Source organism: Leptonychotes weddellii, chromosome 9 (assembly GCF_054177405.1).
Source record: "Leptonychotes weddellii isolate Sample4059 chromosome 9, ASM5417740v2, whole genome shotgun sequence".
Lineage (NCBI taxonomy): Eukaryota > Metazoa > Chordata > Mammalia > Carnivora > Phocidae > Leptonychotes > Leptonychotes weddellii.
Genome location: NC_138377.1, coordinates 123,740,268 through 123,758,219, shown reverse-complemented (window position 1 = coordinate 123,758,219; position 17,952 = coordinate 123,740,268). Strand labels below are relative to the sequence as shown.

At 47.3% G+C, this 17,952-nt stretch overlaps 1 protein-coding gene across 3 annotated transcripts in view; it reads right to left on the bottom strand.

Moving 5' to 3' along the window:
• Positions 1-7,768: 7,768 nt before the first annotated feature.
• SH3GL3 (SH3 domain containing GRB2 like 3, endophilin A3) overlaps positions 7,769-17,952 on the bottom strand; it is a 109,508-nt gene continuing 99,324 nt past the window's right edge. For 2 of the 3 annotated variants that reach the window (XM_081831778.1, XM_081831779.1), the window contains one exon: positions 7,769-8,414. In XM_081831778.1, coding sequence (XP_081687904.1) covers positions 8,209-8,414 — 206 coding nt within the window. In that variant the 3' untranslated portion in view covers positions 7,769-8,208. Of the gene's footprint in view, positions 8,415-16,748; positions 16,946-17,952 lie in introns of all 3 variants that reach the window. The other variant, XR_014148855.1, reaches the window with a different exon arrangement.

Sequence of the window (17,952 nt, the reverse complement as noted above, 5' to 3'; positions counted from 1 at the left end):
ATGCTGTGGGGTTTTGGACTTTAAGCTCAAGGGCTTGCTTAGAATAATATCCGGCAGAGCCACGGCATGATAAGATTGGAATGATTACTCTGCTGTATGTTTAATAACCCAAGCGAGAGTCCTATTAGCATACCCTGGCACAAGCCATCAGGGGCATAGGAGGAAATCGATGGATTTGAGAGTTGTCAGAGAGAGAGGATTGATACGACTTGGTGAATGACTTAAAACGTAGGGCACCAGGGAGAGATGAGTCAAGGCTAGCTCCCTGATTTTTGACATGGACCCTGTGTCATTCACTAACACAGAGAACATAAGAGGAAGAGGAACATACTGGTTTCTGATTTTGATTTCTGCCTTTGTCTTCATTGTTTGCTCATATGGCTCAGAGGCTCAGGCTTGAAGCATGTTTTCTCAACTCTGTTCTTTTGCTCTTCCGTTGTGAGCGTCAGCCTGAAAGGCATACCCAGAAGCCCCCGAGTCCTCCAAGGCAAGTATGACATTCAATCCTAGCCTGGATCCCTGGTTTACCATCAAAGCAAGAGTGGGACTTACTTGGCATTCCCCATGAAATTGCTAAATGCTATTTCATTAAATATGTGCCAGAGCAGTGTATTTTTATTGTTGTTTTTGAAAACCAAGAAAGAAACCAAAAGACTGCATGAAATAAATGTTCCTCAGTTCATGTATGTAGTCAGGAAAACTGAGAACACAATGTCCTATGTTCTGCAAAGTATAAATAAAGAAATTGGAAAAGAAAACTAAAACAAAACAAAAACCCTGGTATTGACATGAAATTTCAGGTCAGGTAGAGACTTCTGATCCAAGAAGATGGTTTGAGCTCAATTTTTTTACTCAAACCACCTAACCATAACCACTAAATGGATATGATATAAAAGTCTACATTAGTGCTGGAAACCGGGGAAGAAAATCATCCCCACAGCTGAGACACGGAGGGTCGATGAGCTACAGCAGTAGGCATTGCTCCGCCAACAAGGGCCCTCATGACGAGGGAAGAGAGCTGCCCACCTTCAATGTCCTCCTTCAGCTCTGCTGGGAAGGCAGGAAGACTGCTCTGGAAGTAAATGGGGTGACAAGCACAAAAGAAAAAGTAATGATGCAGGTTGGCAATATTGTTTTACCCCTCTGCCTTTAAAGACAGACTGATTCTGGAGCGCCTGCGTGGCTCAGTGGGTTAAGTATCTGCCTTTGGCTCAGGTCATGATCCCGGGGTCCTGGGATCGAGTCCGGCTCCCTGCTCAGCAGGGAATCTGCTTCCCCTTTTGCCCCTCCCCCCTGCTCATGCACGCTCTCTCTCTCTCTCGCTCTCTTTCTGTGTCACATGCTCGCTCTCTCTCTCAAATAAATAAATAAAATCTTTAAAAAAAAGATGGACTGATTCTTTTTCTGCTCAGTCAGCTGGGAGACTTCTCCTGGGCTTGGAAAGAATCAGAAGAATTTCTACTAATAAATTATATGCAGTGACCCAGAGAAGAAAGGATCCAGGGGAGGGCAAAGGAGAGCAGTGTGCAGAGTTTGAGAGATGAGAAGATGAGGGGAGAGGTTGCTGGGGTGACCGGGGCTTTGGGAGAGAGAGAGAACAGCTTGAAGAAGGCTGGATGCACGTTGTCCAACACACTTCTGGATGTGAAACCGTGCTGACGGGGAGCCCCAAGGCACAAGCACACGATCCCGTTTTCTTTCCAATAGTTGATTAGAAGCGGATTGTTGTCGACCCAGTGCCAGGAGCCAGGTTAGGGATGCTATCTGCCGGCCTTCTGCATGTGGGCGGGGGAGGGTTCTCCCCTCTGTAGTAGCCTCCTGGCTGCCTCTTACCAGCCTCCTCCTTTAGCTTCCTCTTGGCTAGGTAAACCAGAGACCATGGTTTTAAAAAGTATTCAGTTTAAGGTAAACAAGAGGGGTCATCTTCCCAGCCAAGGTTCTGAGGGAGCACTAACCCCTCCATCTTTGAAATCTCAGGAGTCACAGGGCCCGGGAGAAGGGTCATTTCCCGAGTTGCAGGTGCACCGGGAGATCCAAGAGGGAGGCAGCCTCGTGTCCTCATCTCTCACCGTTCCTATGGCTTCGTGCCACAATGATAAACGCATCCATATCGACTGGATAAGTATGTAGACTGAAATAGTAGGACAGAATGGTAGGAGAATAACCATCAGCTAGCTTAAAACTAGAAATAATACGGTAAGTGTGAGTGTGCAAGGGAGCCTATGAACAGCACCTGTTTCTCTGCCCAAACCTTGAGCAACAAGACAGAAGGGGAACGCATGGGCAGAGCCCATCCGGCGGCCGCTGACCATCTGTGCGCTCTCTGCAGGTGAGCCGCTCCCAAGAAGGGGAAGGGAGGGGTGTAGCTGATGTCTGCCCTGCCCCTTTTCCCAAAAAACTCGCCCTCGGATTCTGCTTCCCTCTGGACCCAGGGCTCAGGAACTAGAGGACGTAGAGAGGGTAGGAAAGTCACACTAACATAGCTGCTTCTCTGTGGAGGAAATATCAAAGCAGAGAAGAAGGATCGGCCACCAGCCCCAACCCCGGCATTCCGGGGGGGTTCTTCTGTTAGCCTCTTGGGCTCAGTCCGTCTCAGAACACCACTGCCCGTCTTCATGAGGCCATTACTGTAATATCCCCATGGACAGGGTAGATTTTCCCCCAGAAGACTCTGACGTGAGTTAAAACAGTGCAAGAATTGAATTAACTCCAAGGCCACTCCATTAGCTTTCCCGGGGCTGCTGTAACAAATTACCACAAGTGTGTGGCTTAAAACTACACAAACGTATTCTCTCACTGGTCTTCGGGGCAGAAGTCAGAAATCAAGGTGTTGCCAAGTCTGCGCTCCGGCCGATGGCCCTGGGGGGGCCTTCCTCGCCTCCTCCCCGCTTCTGGTGGCTACGGGCCTTCCTCGACTGCGGGCTGCATCCCTCCCATCTCGGCCTTTGCCTCCACGTGATCTTCGCATGACCTACCCCGATGTGTCTGTCTTGTGACAAGTGTCCCTGTCCTTTTTCCTGTAAGGAACCAATCACTAGATTCAGGGCCCCCCCTCCCCAATCCAGGATCTTAAGATCCTTAACTTAATTGCATCTATAAAGACCCTATTTCCAAGTGAGGTCACATTCTCAGGTTCTGGGGGGTTAAGACTAGGACATATTTTCTGGTGACCATTATTCTACCCACTATCACCACCAAGACCTAAACTCTATATCCTGTATTCTCTATCCCACCTGAAATTATGTCTTACCGTGTTGTCTGACATAGCTGATCAGAGATTGTACAACTGAGACCAAAAGACATTAAGATACTCTAACAATAATATGCTAACATAAATATGCCCCAAATCTGGATGTAAAATTTCTTCCATTACCAAATTCCCAGGAGGAAATGACTATATTGTGCTCCGGTCCTGATGCTAAGCACGAGAGCTGCTGGTGACTCACCCCAGGCCCCTCGGTGGTTCTGAAAATGTTATCGAGTTCCCCTCACAAAACCTGGGCTGTTCCCTGAATACATAGTCAGCGTCTATGACGGCAATCACGGCCAGTTCCTCGTCTCCCTCGAGAAATGCAAATGCACGGGGAGCCAGGTCTGCCTCCTGGGCTGATTTCCAGGGTCTGAGATCAGCATCTACTCCTGACCTTGTCCTTCTATGTTTTACCTGCCACATTTCCTAAAAACCCAACATTCCCACCAAATTTTGAATTTCACTCAGTATATCACGTTCTACATCCCTTCCAGTCGAGCTGAGTTGCCCTGTTAACCAGGTGAGCTACGAACTGTTGTTTGCCTGCAACACGGACACTTAACGTGATGTAACCATAATACTGTCTGGCTTATAGGATTCTGCAGTTGTTTCAAAGAAATCTATGGAGGATCTGAGGAAAAGAATTTATCAGACCAAGTGGTTGCCACTGACCTGCCCCCATAAGACTGCCCCCTGGAGGCAGCTGGGGGGATATGTGGCAGGGCCAGACACCAGTAACCAGCTCCTTAAATCAAGTACTATTTCTAAGTGCCTACCCTTCTATAGCAGAACGGACTTTTCCTATAAACCAAGGAATGACAAGAGGCAAATACCCAGGCATTTGCTCTCTCCAGGACGTTTTGGTTAGGCCAACAGTGTATTACAGGGTTTTTTGAGAGATCAAAGGTATATCCAACATGAGGTGAGGTCAAAGCTGGTGTCCGGCCATTGGCATGTGCAGTGACGCCCACGGCAACTGGTGTCCCTCAGCTCAGACCCAGTGTTTTCATGAACACACGGGACTGAGGCCAAGCTGGCGCTCTCAAATTCACAAGACATCCCTGGAGCCCTAATCCACTTACCTTGGACCCATCCTGACCTACCATCCTCCTTCTCGAGCAGAAGTGAACTTCCATGTAGGACACTGTAAACTAATCCAGTTGTGCCTTTTCCCCCCATTTCCCTTCAACCCCACCTTTCTTAACATCCTAAATATATGTCTAATCAATTTCTGATCTTGCTCCAATGATGTGGATTTCAATATTCTGGACTACTCTATCACTCAGTGTATCTTTGATGGCTTCGTTCTTATGTCTATGGATGCTGTAACCTTGGGCAGATATTTAGAAGCCTCGGGACACAACCGTCCACGCCCATTGCCTATTTTCCTGTAGGTATGCAGCTCTAAACTACTGTTTCTTTTTCAGTAACGATCACTAGAACCTATTTGCTACAAATTAGGTTGTAAATGTCTTAGCCCTAGACCCCACATTTGCTAATGTCTCTGAGAATATACCTTATTCAGTACACTATAATTCTAAGTCTCTTTGGTACCAGCCAAGGGCCAGTCCCTGATAATGACTAATGATGTTGAGTACCTTTTCATGTGCTTATTGGGTACTTATATGCCCTCTTTTGTGAAGTGTCTCTTCAAATCTTTGGGCCATTTTTAACTGCTTATTATTGACTTGTGAGAATTCTTTACATAGTCTGAATATAAGTCTATAGTCAGAGATAATATGTATTTTGACTATTTTCTTCCAGATATGTATTGTGAATACTTTCATCTGTGGTTTGTCTTTTTATTACTTTTTTAAATGGCGTTCTTAGATGAGCAGAAATTTCTTAATTTTTTTTTTAAGTAGGCTCCATGCCCAGTGTGGAGCCCAATGCAGGGCTTGAACTCATGACCATGAGATTAAGACCAGAGCCAAGATCAAGAGTCAGACATTTAACTGATTGAGCCACCCAGGCACCCCAGAAATTTTTTATTTTAACGAAGTCTAATTTATCAGTTTTGTTTGTGGGGGTTAGTGCTTTTTTTCTGTCCTAAGAATTTATGCCCACTTTCAGGTTATGAAGAGATTTTCCTATGTCTTCTTCTTCTTCTTCTTCTTTAAGATTTATTTATTTGAGAGAGAGAGAGAGCGTGAGCAGCGGGAGGGGCAGAGAGAGAGGGAGAAAGAGAATCCCAGACTCCATGCCCAGCACAGAACCTGATGGGGGGCTCAATCCCATGACCCTGAGATCATGACCTGAGCTGAAACCCAGAGTCAGATGCTTAACCGACTGAGCCACCCAGGTTCCCTGAGAACAGACATTTTAACAATATTACTATCTCTGTCCACTTATTAGCTCTTCGATTTTTATATGCAAAGTTGTGTAGTTCTGTGTCAAGGTTTTGCATATCTTTTGTTCAAATACTTTCTAAGTATTTTGTACTTTCTGCTGCTCTTATAAATGACATTTTTTTATTATTAAATCTAACATTTAATAATTGCTTCCAGTATATAGAAACATATTGATTTTTGTATGCTATCTCATGATCTTGATAAATTTGCAGTATACATATTATTATATATACTACTATATATGTTAATATATAAATATATATGTATTAGTTCTACATTTTTTTGTAGATTAAGAATTTTTTACATATTCAATCTTGTTTTCTGCAGAAAAAGACAGTTTTATTTCTTGCTTTTCAATCTTTAGGCCATTTTTTTTCCTTGCCTTATTGTATGGTTATAAACTCATTTTAAAAACCGTTATAAAGGGTATTTCTTATAAATACTCCATTTTCCCTTTTATATAGGTCTGACTGGCCTTCTGATAATGTGAGTCTTCTTTGAACTATGCTCATCTTCATTCCCCAGATAGAAATACCTTTTCCCCATTCTCCCAGTTTCTATGAGGAGCGATTTTCTCCAAATAATCCTAGCTAGTTGAGTTACCGTGCTTGTGAGTCTGGGTTAGGAACCGGGCCCGAGTACCATAGCCCCTCCTTGGAAGCTGGCCTGCATGCAGGGAATGTGCATTCTTGACCGTTGGCAGCCATGGTTAAAGGCTCTGTCCCTCTAAGAGCGGGTGACGACAGTCCACCCCTCCCAGACTGGACTAGGTGAGTATGTCTGATCCCTTTGGGGCTCTGTTAGCAGATGCTTCTGCTCTCATCCTAAGCTACATATTCTGATACAGCCTTTTATGATGCAGGTTACATACTGGCTCTTACCTGTTTTAACCCTTGACTAATGTCAGTTTATTTCGAACTCACAAGGGAAAGAGGGGAGCCATTTACTGAAACCTCACAAGACCGCCCCCCCTCCCCGGTCTATAACTGCAGTTACAGTTAGCTGCAGTTACTGCAATTACTGTTTATTAACTCAGTTAACTGCAATTAGTTTATTTCCCAAACAAGATATGGAAGCATATTACAGGCATTAAGAATGGCTCTGGACTTCTCTTCGATAAATTTCAAATATGGCAGCTGGAGACGAAAAGCTGATGGGGTATAAAAAGCTACTTTGTGAGTATGTGGGGGCAAACACATAGGATGAGAGGTAGCGTGGGAGAGAGGTGAACACAGACATGGGAGGGAGACTACCTAGGTCAGGAGCCCAGCTCTGGCATTTCGTGACCGTGTGACTGTGGACAGATTACTCAGCCTTGCTGCATCTCAGTTCTCTTATCTGCAAAATCGGTTGTTATGAGGATTGAGTTTATTCATTTAAATGCTTACAGTAGCATCTGACACACAGTAAGCACTCAACAAATGTTAGTCATTATTATTATTTTATTATGGACGCTATATATACAACTGCTTTAGAGAAGATGTCGGGGAAGGGAGCTGGTGGGAAAAGAAAGGAGGAAAAATGTCCAGGATGTTGTTGTGATTTTACTGATGTACCAAGGACCCAGAAGACTGAGAAGTCTGGTTTTGGTCACTTTAAACCAACCTGGCCGCTGGGCATTTGTTACTAATGTCAGTGAAAAGCAAGGTCCAGCCGGGTGACCTCAGTGGGCACCTCAGTGGGCAGTGGGGTGCAGTTCAAACTCTGCCTCTCACACCACCGGCTCTTGGATCCTGGGCAAGCCGTCCGATGAGGATACCCGCCCCTGTGAGTGCTGTGGCACCCCTGGATCAAAGTACACGATGAGTGCATACTCTGAGCGAGGCCAGGGGCTGGCTCTCTGAACCCAAGCGGTCTCGTTACCGTGCACTCAACCTGACTCCTGATCCTGCTCCGTCCTGAGCATGCCAACAGGACCTGCGTGAAATACCTACCCAATATTGGGCAGCAGCAGAAGGTTGTGTTAAGCTCTCTTTAAATAAACCTGGCAGTGCATGGAAGAGTCTTCTATCCCTGACTTGGAAGGAGGGTGTGCTGTGTTCGAATCGGGGGACAGTGAAGGCCCACTCTCAGACCTGCTGACTCAGGAAGAAGCATCCACGCATCCACACTGGCACTTAGAAGTCCACTCAACATTAAGAATAACCAAGGCTTTTCGCCAACATGGTACGGTGTGTCATATTTATTGGGCGATTCACAGTCAGCTAAAACATAAGGAAAGACCAGATGACATCAGTAATGTCAGGAAACAAAATATTTAGCATTTCTTAAGTTTCAGATTTTGCATTCCGTTGCAGCTGAGGGATATAAACGGGCAATTCATGGACATAACTGCAATTTATTTTTAGCAACAAGAAGCACATTCATTTATTTGACCGATGACTTTTAGGACAATAAGCAAAAAAAAAAGAAAACTATAGTTTCATGTAGCTAAGACGGGAAAATCATTTATACAAATGAAACAGATACAAAATACATTACAAAGAGAAAGCACAAACAAAAGTCATTAAGTTGGTCCAAGAACAAGGATGTCACAGACACACTGAGAGAACACTGGTGTGAATTCATTTCAGTTATGAAAGTATGTCCAAAGTGTGAGTTACACATTTACTGAGGTAAAGGCACGATCACTTCAACATAATTAATGGGGAAGAATCCAGATTCCCCGTGTAGCAACCCTTCATACCAGTTTTCATCTATTTGATTGGTTAATGTAATGATGTCCCCTTCTTTAAATCCTAGTTCTCCTTGGTTTTCTGGCTCAAAATCATAGAGACCACGACAGCAGGGCTGGTCCAGGGGAACGTTAGAACCTGTCCACATCATATGGAGACAAAAAGTACGGGTTAACATGACACGTTATCCTTGGAGGAGCAGGGAGCGGAGAGGTCATGAACAGCAGGCCCCCGCCTTCCTCCCCACAAGGCGGGCTCGGCCCCGCTCCCAGGGGCTGGGCTCGCCATGTCTGTCCCAGCTGCCCCCCAGCCAGAGGATGCCCTCGCTGACCTCCCGGGCCCACGGCTTTTGGTTTTTCCCTTTGGTACTCCCTTCCTTCCAGAGGAGCCAGGCCCAGCCCACCTCCCTGAAAGCCCGGAGCCCGAGGGGGACACAGAATTCCAAGGCCCAACCCCTGCCCTCAGGGAGCTGATGGTTTCTTTGTGGACACCGGACAATGCGTGTGCGACATTTAAAGGGCACAGATGAGGTGGGGAATCACTTAAAGCTCAGAAGCTCAGAGCAGGAAGAAGCAGGAATGGCCTGGGTGGTCGGGACGTCCTCCCGGGGCTGGTGACCAGGAGGCTGGAATGAGGCAGGTGTGACATGGGAGAGGATGGGCCAGCTATTCACGGCCCAGCCTGACATGCTGGGCTTACTGTATGAAGCCAGGCGTTCTCAGAATAACATTTTTCAAATAGTTATTTTTTAATTTCAAAACTAAAACCTGGCAATCGTAAGAAAGGGATGGAGGAGGGAAGGAAGGAAGGAGGAAGGAAGGAAGGAGAGGGGGAAGGAGGGAGGGAGGGAAGGGAGGAGAAAAGTATGCAAAACTGAGAAAAGTCAGCTGTAACCCACTAACCCAGAGACAACCAATGTTAAACTAACATTTTGGTGGACAAGCTTCCAGATATCTTGATGAACACATCTGTGTATGTATTTACATAAATACATTCTTTTCATCAAAGAACATTCCTATACATATAATTGTGAATCTCTTTCCAGAATACTTTTAATTGCTGACCAGCCGTCAACTCTCTCAGTATGACATAATTTCTTTAACCCACTTCCTATATCGCTGGATAGATAAGGTCCTTCCTTCCCTTCTCTCTCTCTCCCTCTCACTCTTTTCTTCTTTTTCTTTTGTTCTCTTTAGGCTTTCCTAGAGAACTCTTTGAAAAACATCCCAATGCATGTTTATTTACAAACATGCACAATCAATACCTGAAGGTAAACCTCAGAAGGGGATTTACTATTCATAGGACATAAATTTTTCCAAGACTTTCAACTTTTACTCTCAATTTATTTGTCTATTGTTTTTTGTCTTAAAAGTTTTAGGAGCCCCTTAGAAAATGTCAAAAATATTTTTTATATTTATCATGTTTTCTTCCATTTGTTTTTGGAGCATGTCCTGGGGATAGGGCAGGGAAGGGGGTTTCTGGTGCACATAGAGAATACATACAGAAATCTTAATCAGCACAGTTAACCTCATCCACCTTTCCATCCCTATTTTCTCCTCCACATACATATATACATACATACGTATATATATGTATTTATATGTATATATGTATATTTATATGCATGTATGTATTTATATGCATTCAGTTGAATGCATCCCGGGAATGATTTAATTTTTTCATGTGAAAATTTTTACTCTTAATTCCATTGAGTTTTGGCAAACAGAGGCATTATTGATTTTGACGACGCTGAAGCAGTTCTCTCAAGACAACTTATCAAAGGACCCATTCTTCCTCCACTGACTTCAAATACTACTTTTATCTTCATCATATATTTAATGATCACGTGCACTTGGATGTATTTCAGGATTTTCTATTTTTTCCACTGACGCATTTAGGTAGCTGTAACGATGTATCATTTTAAATATTGTAGCTTTAAAGTAAGTGTTAATAATTAATAAGGTGGGCGCCTGGGTGGCTCAGTTGGTTAAGCGACTGCCTTCAGCTCAGGTCATCATCCTGGAGTCCCGGGATCGAGTCCCGCAGCAGGCTCCCTGCTCAGCAGGGGGTCTGCTTCTCCCTCTGCCCTCTTCCCTCTCATGCTCTCTGTCTCTCACTCTCTCTCTCTCAAATAAATAAAATCTTTAAAAAAAAATAATTAATAAGGTAAGTTCTTCATTTCCTGTTCTCATGAAATCACTCCACTCCATAAACTTCAGTATCATTGTACTGAGTTTCCCCCCATAAAAATCTCATTTTGGGGGCACCTGGCTAGCTCAATTGGTACAACATACAACTCTTGATTTCAGGCGGTGAGTTTAAGCCCCACATTGGGCACAGAGATTACTTAAAAAAAAAAAAATCTCATTTTGATGTTAACTGGATCATATTTTTTTAATATTAAGATTAGTTTTAGAATATTCTTTCCGTAGATGTATTTATTTATTTGCATAGGCAGGGGGAGAGGCAGAAAGAGAGAGAGTGTCCTCAAGCAGACTCCCTCCCTAGCATGGAGCTGACATGGGGCTTGATCCCAGGACGCTGAAATCAGCACCTGAGCCGAAATCCAGAGTCAGCTGCTTAACTGCCTGAGCCACCCAGGCAGCCCTAGGATATTTTTAATGAGTGATGACCACCGCAGGCCCTAGAGGAACCACTTACTCGTGGGTGATACTTTTATCCTAGAGCTAGACTGGGTTTGTTACTGTTTAAGAATTTTGCATCTGTATTTAAAAGTGAAATTACTCCCATTTTATATTCTGGTCAGGCTTTGATATCAGAGCATGTCAGCTTTTATAAAATAGACCTTTTTTTCTATTTTCTAAAATCTTCGAGTTTGAAGATTTGAAAAAACTTGCCCCCAATTATCTTGGCTTATGGATTTCTGCATGTAGAATGCTTTCTCCGACAGTTTATGATAGTGACCTAAGAGTGCCTGGGAAGGAGAGGGGGTCATCCCCGTCCAGGTCACCACAGCCTCTCACAGGGACGTGTGGCCTCAGTGGTTCTCATGATTCCGAGCTGAGGCAGGAGGATGAGGAGCAGAGAGGCTACCCCAGCCAGGGGAGGTGATGCCCGACCCAGAGAGGTCAAGGGCATGGACCACTGGTGAGTTCAGAGCAGACATGACTGTCCCAGGGAAGATGGAGCTGGAAGGAAGCCAAGCCCCACCCCACGAAGACCACACACCCTGTCTACCCAGCAACCACCCCACGGGCAGAGGCGACAGCCAGAAGGCAGAACAGGCCATCCAGAAGGAGACTGGGGAGGCCCCCACACTACCCACAGCCAACTCGTCACGGCCCAGTTTCTCTCGTCACGCCAGCAGAGCGAGGTCTGCAAAGATGCGAGGCAGTGTCCCAGGGCAAGACCATGCCAGGTGCACAGTCCACGTCCTTTAAGACGAGCCGAATCCCCACACAGGACTGAAATATCCGTGTATGTCATCTCACCTCTGCCATCCTATTTTACGCTTTCTGTTCTTACTGCCTTTTTCTGTGATTATGAAACATCTTTCTTTCTCTACTTTTGAGAGTCGAAACAAGTTCTGCTAAAGATTATGTTCCTTCCTCACCAAATCTTTCATGTTCCCGTAAAGAGAATATAAATTTGGGTATTTCTCTGGTTGGTCCAATAAGAAGCCCCTCCTGGGCAGCAAATCCCTGCGTGGGACCCGTTTGTCTCTCTGACGGACGGGGAGGCCCTCCTTCAGTGCCAGCCCCGCTCCTGACCTTGCCAGCACTCTGTCCACACCCGGGTGGGAGTGGAAGCCAGGCACTCCTTCACTTGCGGGCTGTTTATCAGTGAAGTTCCCCAGTGGGGCTGAGATGGCCCCGCTGTCTTCCTGTCATCGTGGCTCTCAACATGGCAGCAGACGAAAAAGCTCACTGCTTTTAGTGAGCGCCTCAGGCCAATTAAATCAGAAGCTCTGGTGGTGGGACCTGGGCCTCAGGAGTTTTAAAATTTTTCAGGTGTCTCCAATGTCCAAGGGAGGTTGTAAATCACCCGCTGAACGGCCCTTCCTTCCCTCTGCTTTCTTCAACCAGAGCTTGGGAGTGTCGAGGAGTTTCAGCTGGTAGGGAAAGGGAGGAGACCCACTTCTCCCTCTCTGGAGAAGAAGCTCCTTCCCATGTGGCAACTTACAGGTAGATGAGCCTTTTAGAACCTAAATCCACATGCACTATCGTCTCTAGAACGTATGTGATGTTTCTAGCATTTGGATGGCTCCTTCCATGACATACCTCCATCCCACCCCAACTTTGTATATTCCTTTTGTCCTAATGATGGCCGTGGAAGGACTTCAACACGGAGGTCCAGTTCATTATCTTGAATTTGAACAGAACGACATTCAGTTGCTTCAGAGCATTGGGAAATGGAGTGTTTAGCATGCAGAACTTTTCATTTTCCTTTGGAAATGCAATGCCTAGATGGGCGAGTTGGGGTACTGAAAATCCATACCAACCTGGGCTGTTGAGTCAAAGTCAACTTTATTAACGAATACCTGTTTTAATGTGGTCTATAAAAGTGATTACTATCCTTTTAGCAAGTCTTGCACTCCCGGCGCATTGAAGAGGGAGATGGAGTCAGGTGCCAAACCACACGGTCGTCTTGGAAAGCATTTCCATGAACATGAAATGTTAGTGCTATGAGGGTATTTGGTGGTCTTCCATGGACCGTTCTCTTTTTGAAGAAGAGGCAGTGATACCTCCAAGAGGCCATTAACAGCCCCAGGACTAATGGCAAAGCCAGAACCAGACACCAGGGCTCCCAGCCTGGGATCCATCCTGCTGATGTCACCTCCTACATGATCTGTGACGCCGCTAAGGGTTGCCAAGACATTTTATGGGCTATCACACTGACTACGGGTCTAACTACATCTATTTTTTCCTCCCATTGACTCTGCAAGCTACCTACCTGCAGTGACTAAAATCAATGCTGAATGGCAGGCACGCACTCACGCTACCCACCAGCTGCATGCACATAAATGTGCGTTCCCGGCACACACACTGAACAGATCAGGGAAAAGACACATTACTCACTTCGCACTTCATTTATTCTAGGCAAGGGACCATTGCCACACTGCCCACTTTGATTTTCTAAGAGCTGGAAAGCGACCAGCACTCATATCACACTCCATCAGCAAGTGAACCCAAAACATGGCGTCTCTCCTGAGAGGCGGTGGGGTGGCCTGATGATGCAGTCCAAAGTCCCCTGACTCGGGTAAGACGCGAGCACCTGGCTCTTCCGCCAGCACCACACGCAGTTCTAACAGCACCAGGGAAACCCACGCCGACCAGAGCTCGGCTGGCTGTCCTAAACTATGCAAGCAGGACCATATCCCAGAATGTCATCCAGTGCGTTTGTCAAGCTGGGTCACTTCTGCTGTCGGGGGCCTTCAGCCCGAGGAACTGTGGCCTCCCTTACTTTAGGGAGAGAGGAGACCCTGCACATGAACAACGCAGTCAATGTTACAACTTCTAGGTTCCAAAATCACGCCATTTCAGCTGCGAACTGGTGTCAAAGCCAAGGTTTACAGGCTTTCAGGCCCATGCCAGAGCCAGGTAGGCTTTTATGAGATTTAAGAGGCAGAGAGAGAGACAGACAGATAGGCTGACTTCTGGAGTCCAAGGAACCAGGATCTGAAGAACGCGGAGCGTGGAAATTTTATTTCAAGCCACGGAGAGGGAAGGGCTGTCTCCCGCCACCTGAGAAGACATAGAAGCTCTTTCTAGAGGCGGGAAGGGGCTGGAGAGAGAAGAGGGTGGGCAAGAAGGTTGAAATGCTCCCCTGATTCCACCCCGGGGCGGGGGGTCTTAGGCCCCACTTCCCACTGGAACTCTGGGAGAAGGCAGGTCCCCCAAGTGCTCTGAACCAACATGGTGGGGTGGTGTAATTATGCAGGAAGGGGCCTGAGGGAGCCACCCCTGTCTCCCCATGAACTGTGAACAAATCTTAAGTCCCCCCAGGAAGTGAGGAGGTGCTGGGGGGGGCAGCTGGACCAGAGATGGCCTGGGGGCAGGCACACAGGATGCAGAGACCCCACAAGCCAGAGCCAGAGGCTTGGACCACGGAGCCGGGCCTGGAGTGACAAGTTATCTCAGCTGTGTGAGCAGTTCAGACCCAGACCAGCCTCCTCACCTGCCACCATGACATCTGGGCAACGTCCCCTGATATCCGGGCACCGTCTTGGGCGAGAGGCGTGCGGAGGAGAAGGTCTGTGAGAAAGACCAACAGCCCTGACGGGGAGTCTCAACGGAACTGACTGGGTTTAAGTCCTAAATTGACCAAGTAATAAATGTATAGTCTACTTTCTCTTGAAAGAGACCGAGTTACCTTGAAATGGCAAGATTATGTTTTTTTTCCACCATTAGAAGAGATGGAAAAAAGATTAATTTTTTTTTCTTTTTCTTTTTTTTTGGCCAACAGTAGAAATGGAAAAAAGATTAACTTGTTTCCGCCACCGGTCTAAATGGAGACTCATAAGCAAGTTCAGTTCACTTGAAGAGAAGTAAAGTTTCTGCCCCCCGAAGTGATCACAGAGGAAGCTTCCCTCTCCACAAGAGAGGAGAAGTCAGAGGCAGCATGGACGGAGCCCACAGGGCCAGGCAGAACAGGCTGCCTCTCCTCAGAGACCAGACACAAACACCTGCACGGTGCCCGGGGGCCCGGTTTCCCACGACCGGAAGCCAGCACTTCTGCTGAAACCTTCCCGTAAGGAAAGATGGGTCCTCCCCAGTGTCCCAGCTCTGGGGACAACTCGTTCCTTTTGTCCCCTGGGGTCTTGCGGCTGCTGCCCCTTGACCGCCCGTGCACCCGGCGGCTGATGAGGAGGCGCGTGCTGTCCGGTCTGACGCCCCCAGCCCCAGCCTGGGCTGCCCAGCAAGGACGCTGCCTCCGCCCGCCCGCCCTGGCCGAGCGGTCGTGTTTATTTTCTCTTACTCCCGAGACCTGGCTTAACGTAACATGAGAGTAGAGGTGGGAAAAACACAGACTTCCTTGTTAAAGCACCGAAACAAAGATTATTTTAACAGAGAAAAGGGAGTGTCCCTGTTGAATATTTATTATTCAAGTTCTGAGCCACACCATTAGGAGAAAAAAAGAAACAAAGGACACCAGAACACAAGAGTTTCAAGGGGGCTGGTTGAGTACGTACTGCAACAGGAATGCACAATGGGTAGGGAAATCATGTTCTCCCTAAAATACATTTCCTTTCCCTCTCGGCAATAATGTGGCCCAGCTCCTAACAATATTGGGTCCCCTCTTACTATTTTCACAACACTGAAATTCTGGGGAGTGCCCTTCCCCACCCCACCTTCTGTTTCCGCAAGTCCCTGATGCAGAGGGCTACGCACTCATACAGAGATGCCTCGCACATCTCATCCCAGTGGTGGTCCCATGGTCCTCAGCCCCCGTCAGCAACGGGGATGACATCATAACCCTCAGTGCCAGGACAAAATTCTAAGTGCCTCACTGACATCAGTGGATTTACTTTGGTACTTTACTCCCCCCAGTTTGATGGATGGAGAAATTAAGGCATACACAGGTTCAAAGCAGTTCAGCAATGAGGCTGAGACTTGACCTCCATCTGGGCCCACAGTCTGCTCTTGATCTGAAAATCATTAGCCTGTGAGTTCATCCCCACTCAGTTTCTGAGCCAACCCCAAGCCGAGGGTGGGGGTGAGGGTAGGGAGCGGGGTCTATCAGTTGGGCTTGGTGAGCCTGTGCGTCCTCAGCTTGGCATGCTCTGGGGAGCTCCCAGGCCCTGCAATGCTCTTTGGGAGCATTCTCCCCTAAATCCCTCCCTGGTCCTCAAAGGTCTACCCAGGTCCCACATACTCCAGGGATGTTCTTTGGGTACTTATTCTCTGTCCTGTTTTCTTCTGCCTGAGCCCCTGCTTCAAAGGAGCAGCTCAGGCTTCAATTAAAAAACAAAAAAAAAACAAAGCAAATACAGGAGTAGACTCCGGGTGGTGGATTAGCCACCAGAGTGGACGTGGCATCCGATGAGCCTGGCGTTTCTGCAGCCCGGTCTACTCCTGTGCTCTCTCCCCGCTTCCTTTGCCACGTGCCAGGATCTGGGGGCTGGTTCTCCAGAGCTGGATTTCTCCTCCTGGTGCTGACTGCCATGGATGGGGAGAGGCAAGGGAGTGGTCGGCGTGACAGGGGGCATCCTTCTCTCGGTAGCACGAAAACATCGCCACTCTTTTGCTGGACTTAAACTTGGGTCCCTTTCAGACCCTCAAAGGAGCCCCCTGGCTCACTCTTCTCTGCCTGCCCTGACTCTGGGGATTTCATTCCCTGGAGGGACCCGGGACAGAGCATCCCCACTGAAAGGCAAGCTATGATGCCCCCCACTCCCCCATTCCTATTTTTTGGAAGGGAAAGGGGACAGAGAGAGAAGTGATTCATAAACTGCTGTTGACGTGCATGCCTATCAGGGAACGAGGTATGGCGTCTGCAGAAGCTACTGACCTGAGGAGGCTCTTTGTCTTTTAGTAAATGCCCCAGACTGCTGTGCCTTTTGACTTTTTGTTCCTGCTTTTTTTTTTTTAGTCTTTCTCTTGCCTCCCTTGTCGCTGGGCTGCAACCTGTCACTTTTCTGCCGTCAGTGGGCCTTCCCGAAGCAGTCCCTCGGCCTTCCTAATCTGCTGCTTCCAGTCTGCTGTAGGCTAAGAAATCAGATAACCAGTTAGGTAGCACGAACAGCCATCAGGGGGTGGGCTCTTGCTCGGCGGCCAGCACCGGGTGTGCCCAGCACCTCTGATCGAGGTGATCTTAGAATAACCCTGGGTGGTCAGGGTGATAATTCCTATTCTCTCGAAGGGGAAACTGAGACCCAGAAGGAGGGAGTGAGAGCCAGGACCTGGGCCTCCCTGTGACCCCACAGCCCACCTAATGGTGAGGCCGGCAGGTGACACCCATCCGGGCCGTGTAGGCTCACATTCTGCCCACTTCCCGGTCTGGAGTCTGGAAGGTCACGCACCCGTGGGGCTGCTGAGGAGCAGAGAGGAAGTTTCCTGTTAACAGGTGGAGTTACCCCCACCGAGAATGGGACCCGAGCCTCCCTCTGGAGGGAGACCTGGCCGTGCCTGCAACGTAGGATGACGGGGTAGTTCACCTCTTAACACACCGGGGCACAGAACGGATTCACACTTTCCAATTTATTTCCGGTTCAGACTCCTCTCAGACACTCAATGAGTGCGTACTCCCTCCCAGCCAGGCACCCCGCTCAACCTATGAGATACCATCTCTTTTGAATTAGAATGAACATTTTTGGTTCAAATTGTAATTTCTCTTTTCCCGATCTAAAATCTCAAGCACTCGCAGAAAAATTCTTTGGAAGCTAAACACCGTCCCTTCAGCTGACCCAGACACAGCGCTGGTGCGGAATTGTAATAAATACCATGAAAACCATTTTGTTCACCACCGCTAACATGCTATTTTTGTCCGCTGGTAATAAACTACATGGGAACTTCAGATCCCTGGTTTCTAGCTCTGGATTAGGTCACCCCTGGGCCCTGATTTTCTTACCTGCAAATTTTATGCCTTAATCTGTGGTTAATGCTATGGATTGAATGTCTGCATCCCCTCCAAATTCATATGTCGAAGCCCTAATCCCCAGGGCAGTGACATGTGGGGCTTCGGGAAGGTGATTAGGTTCATGAGGGTGACCCTC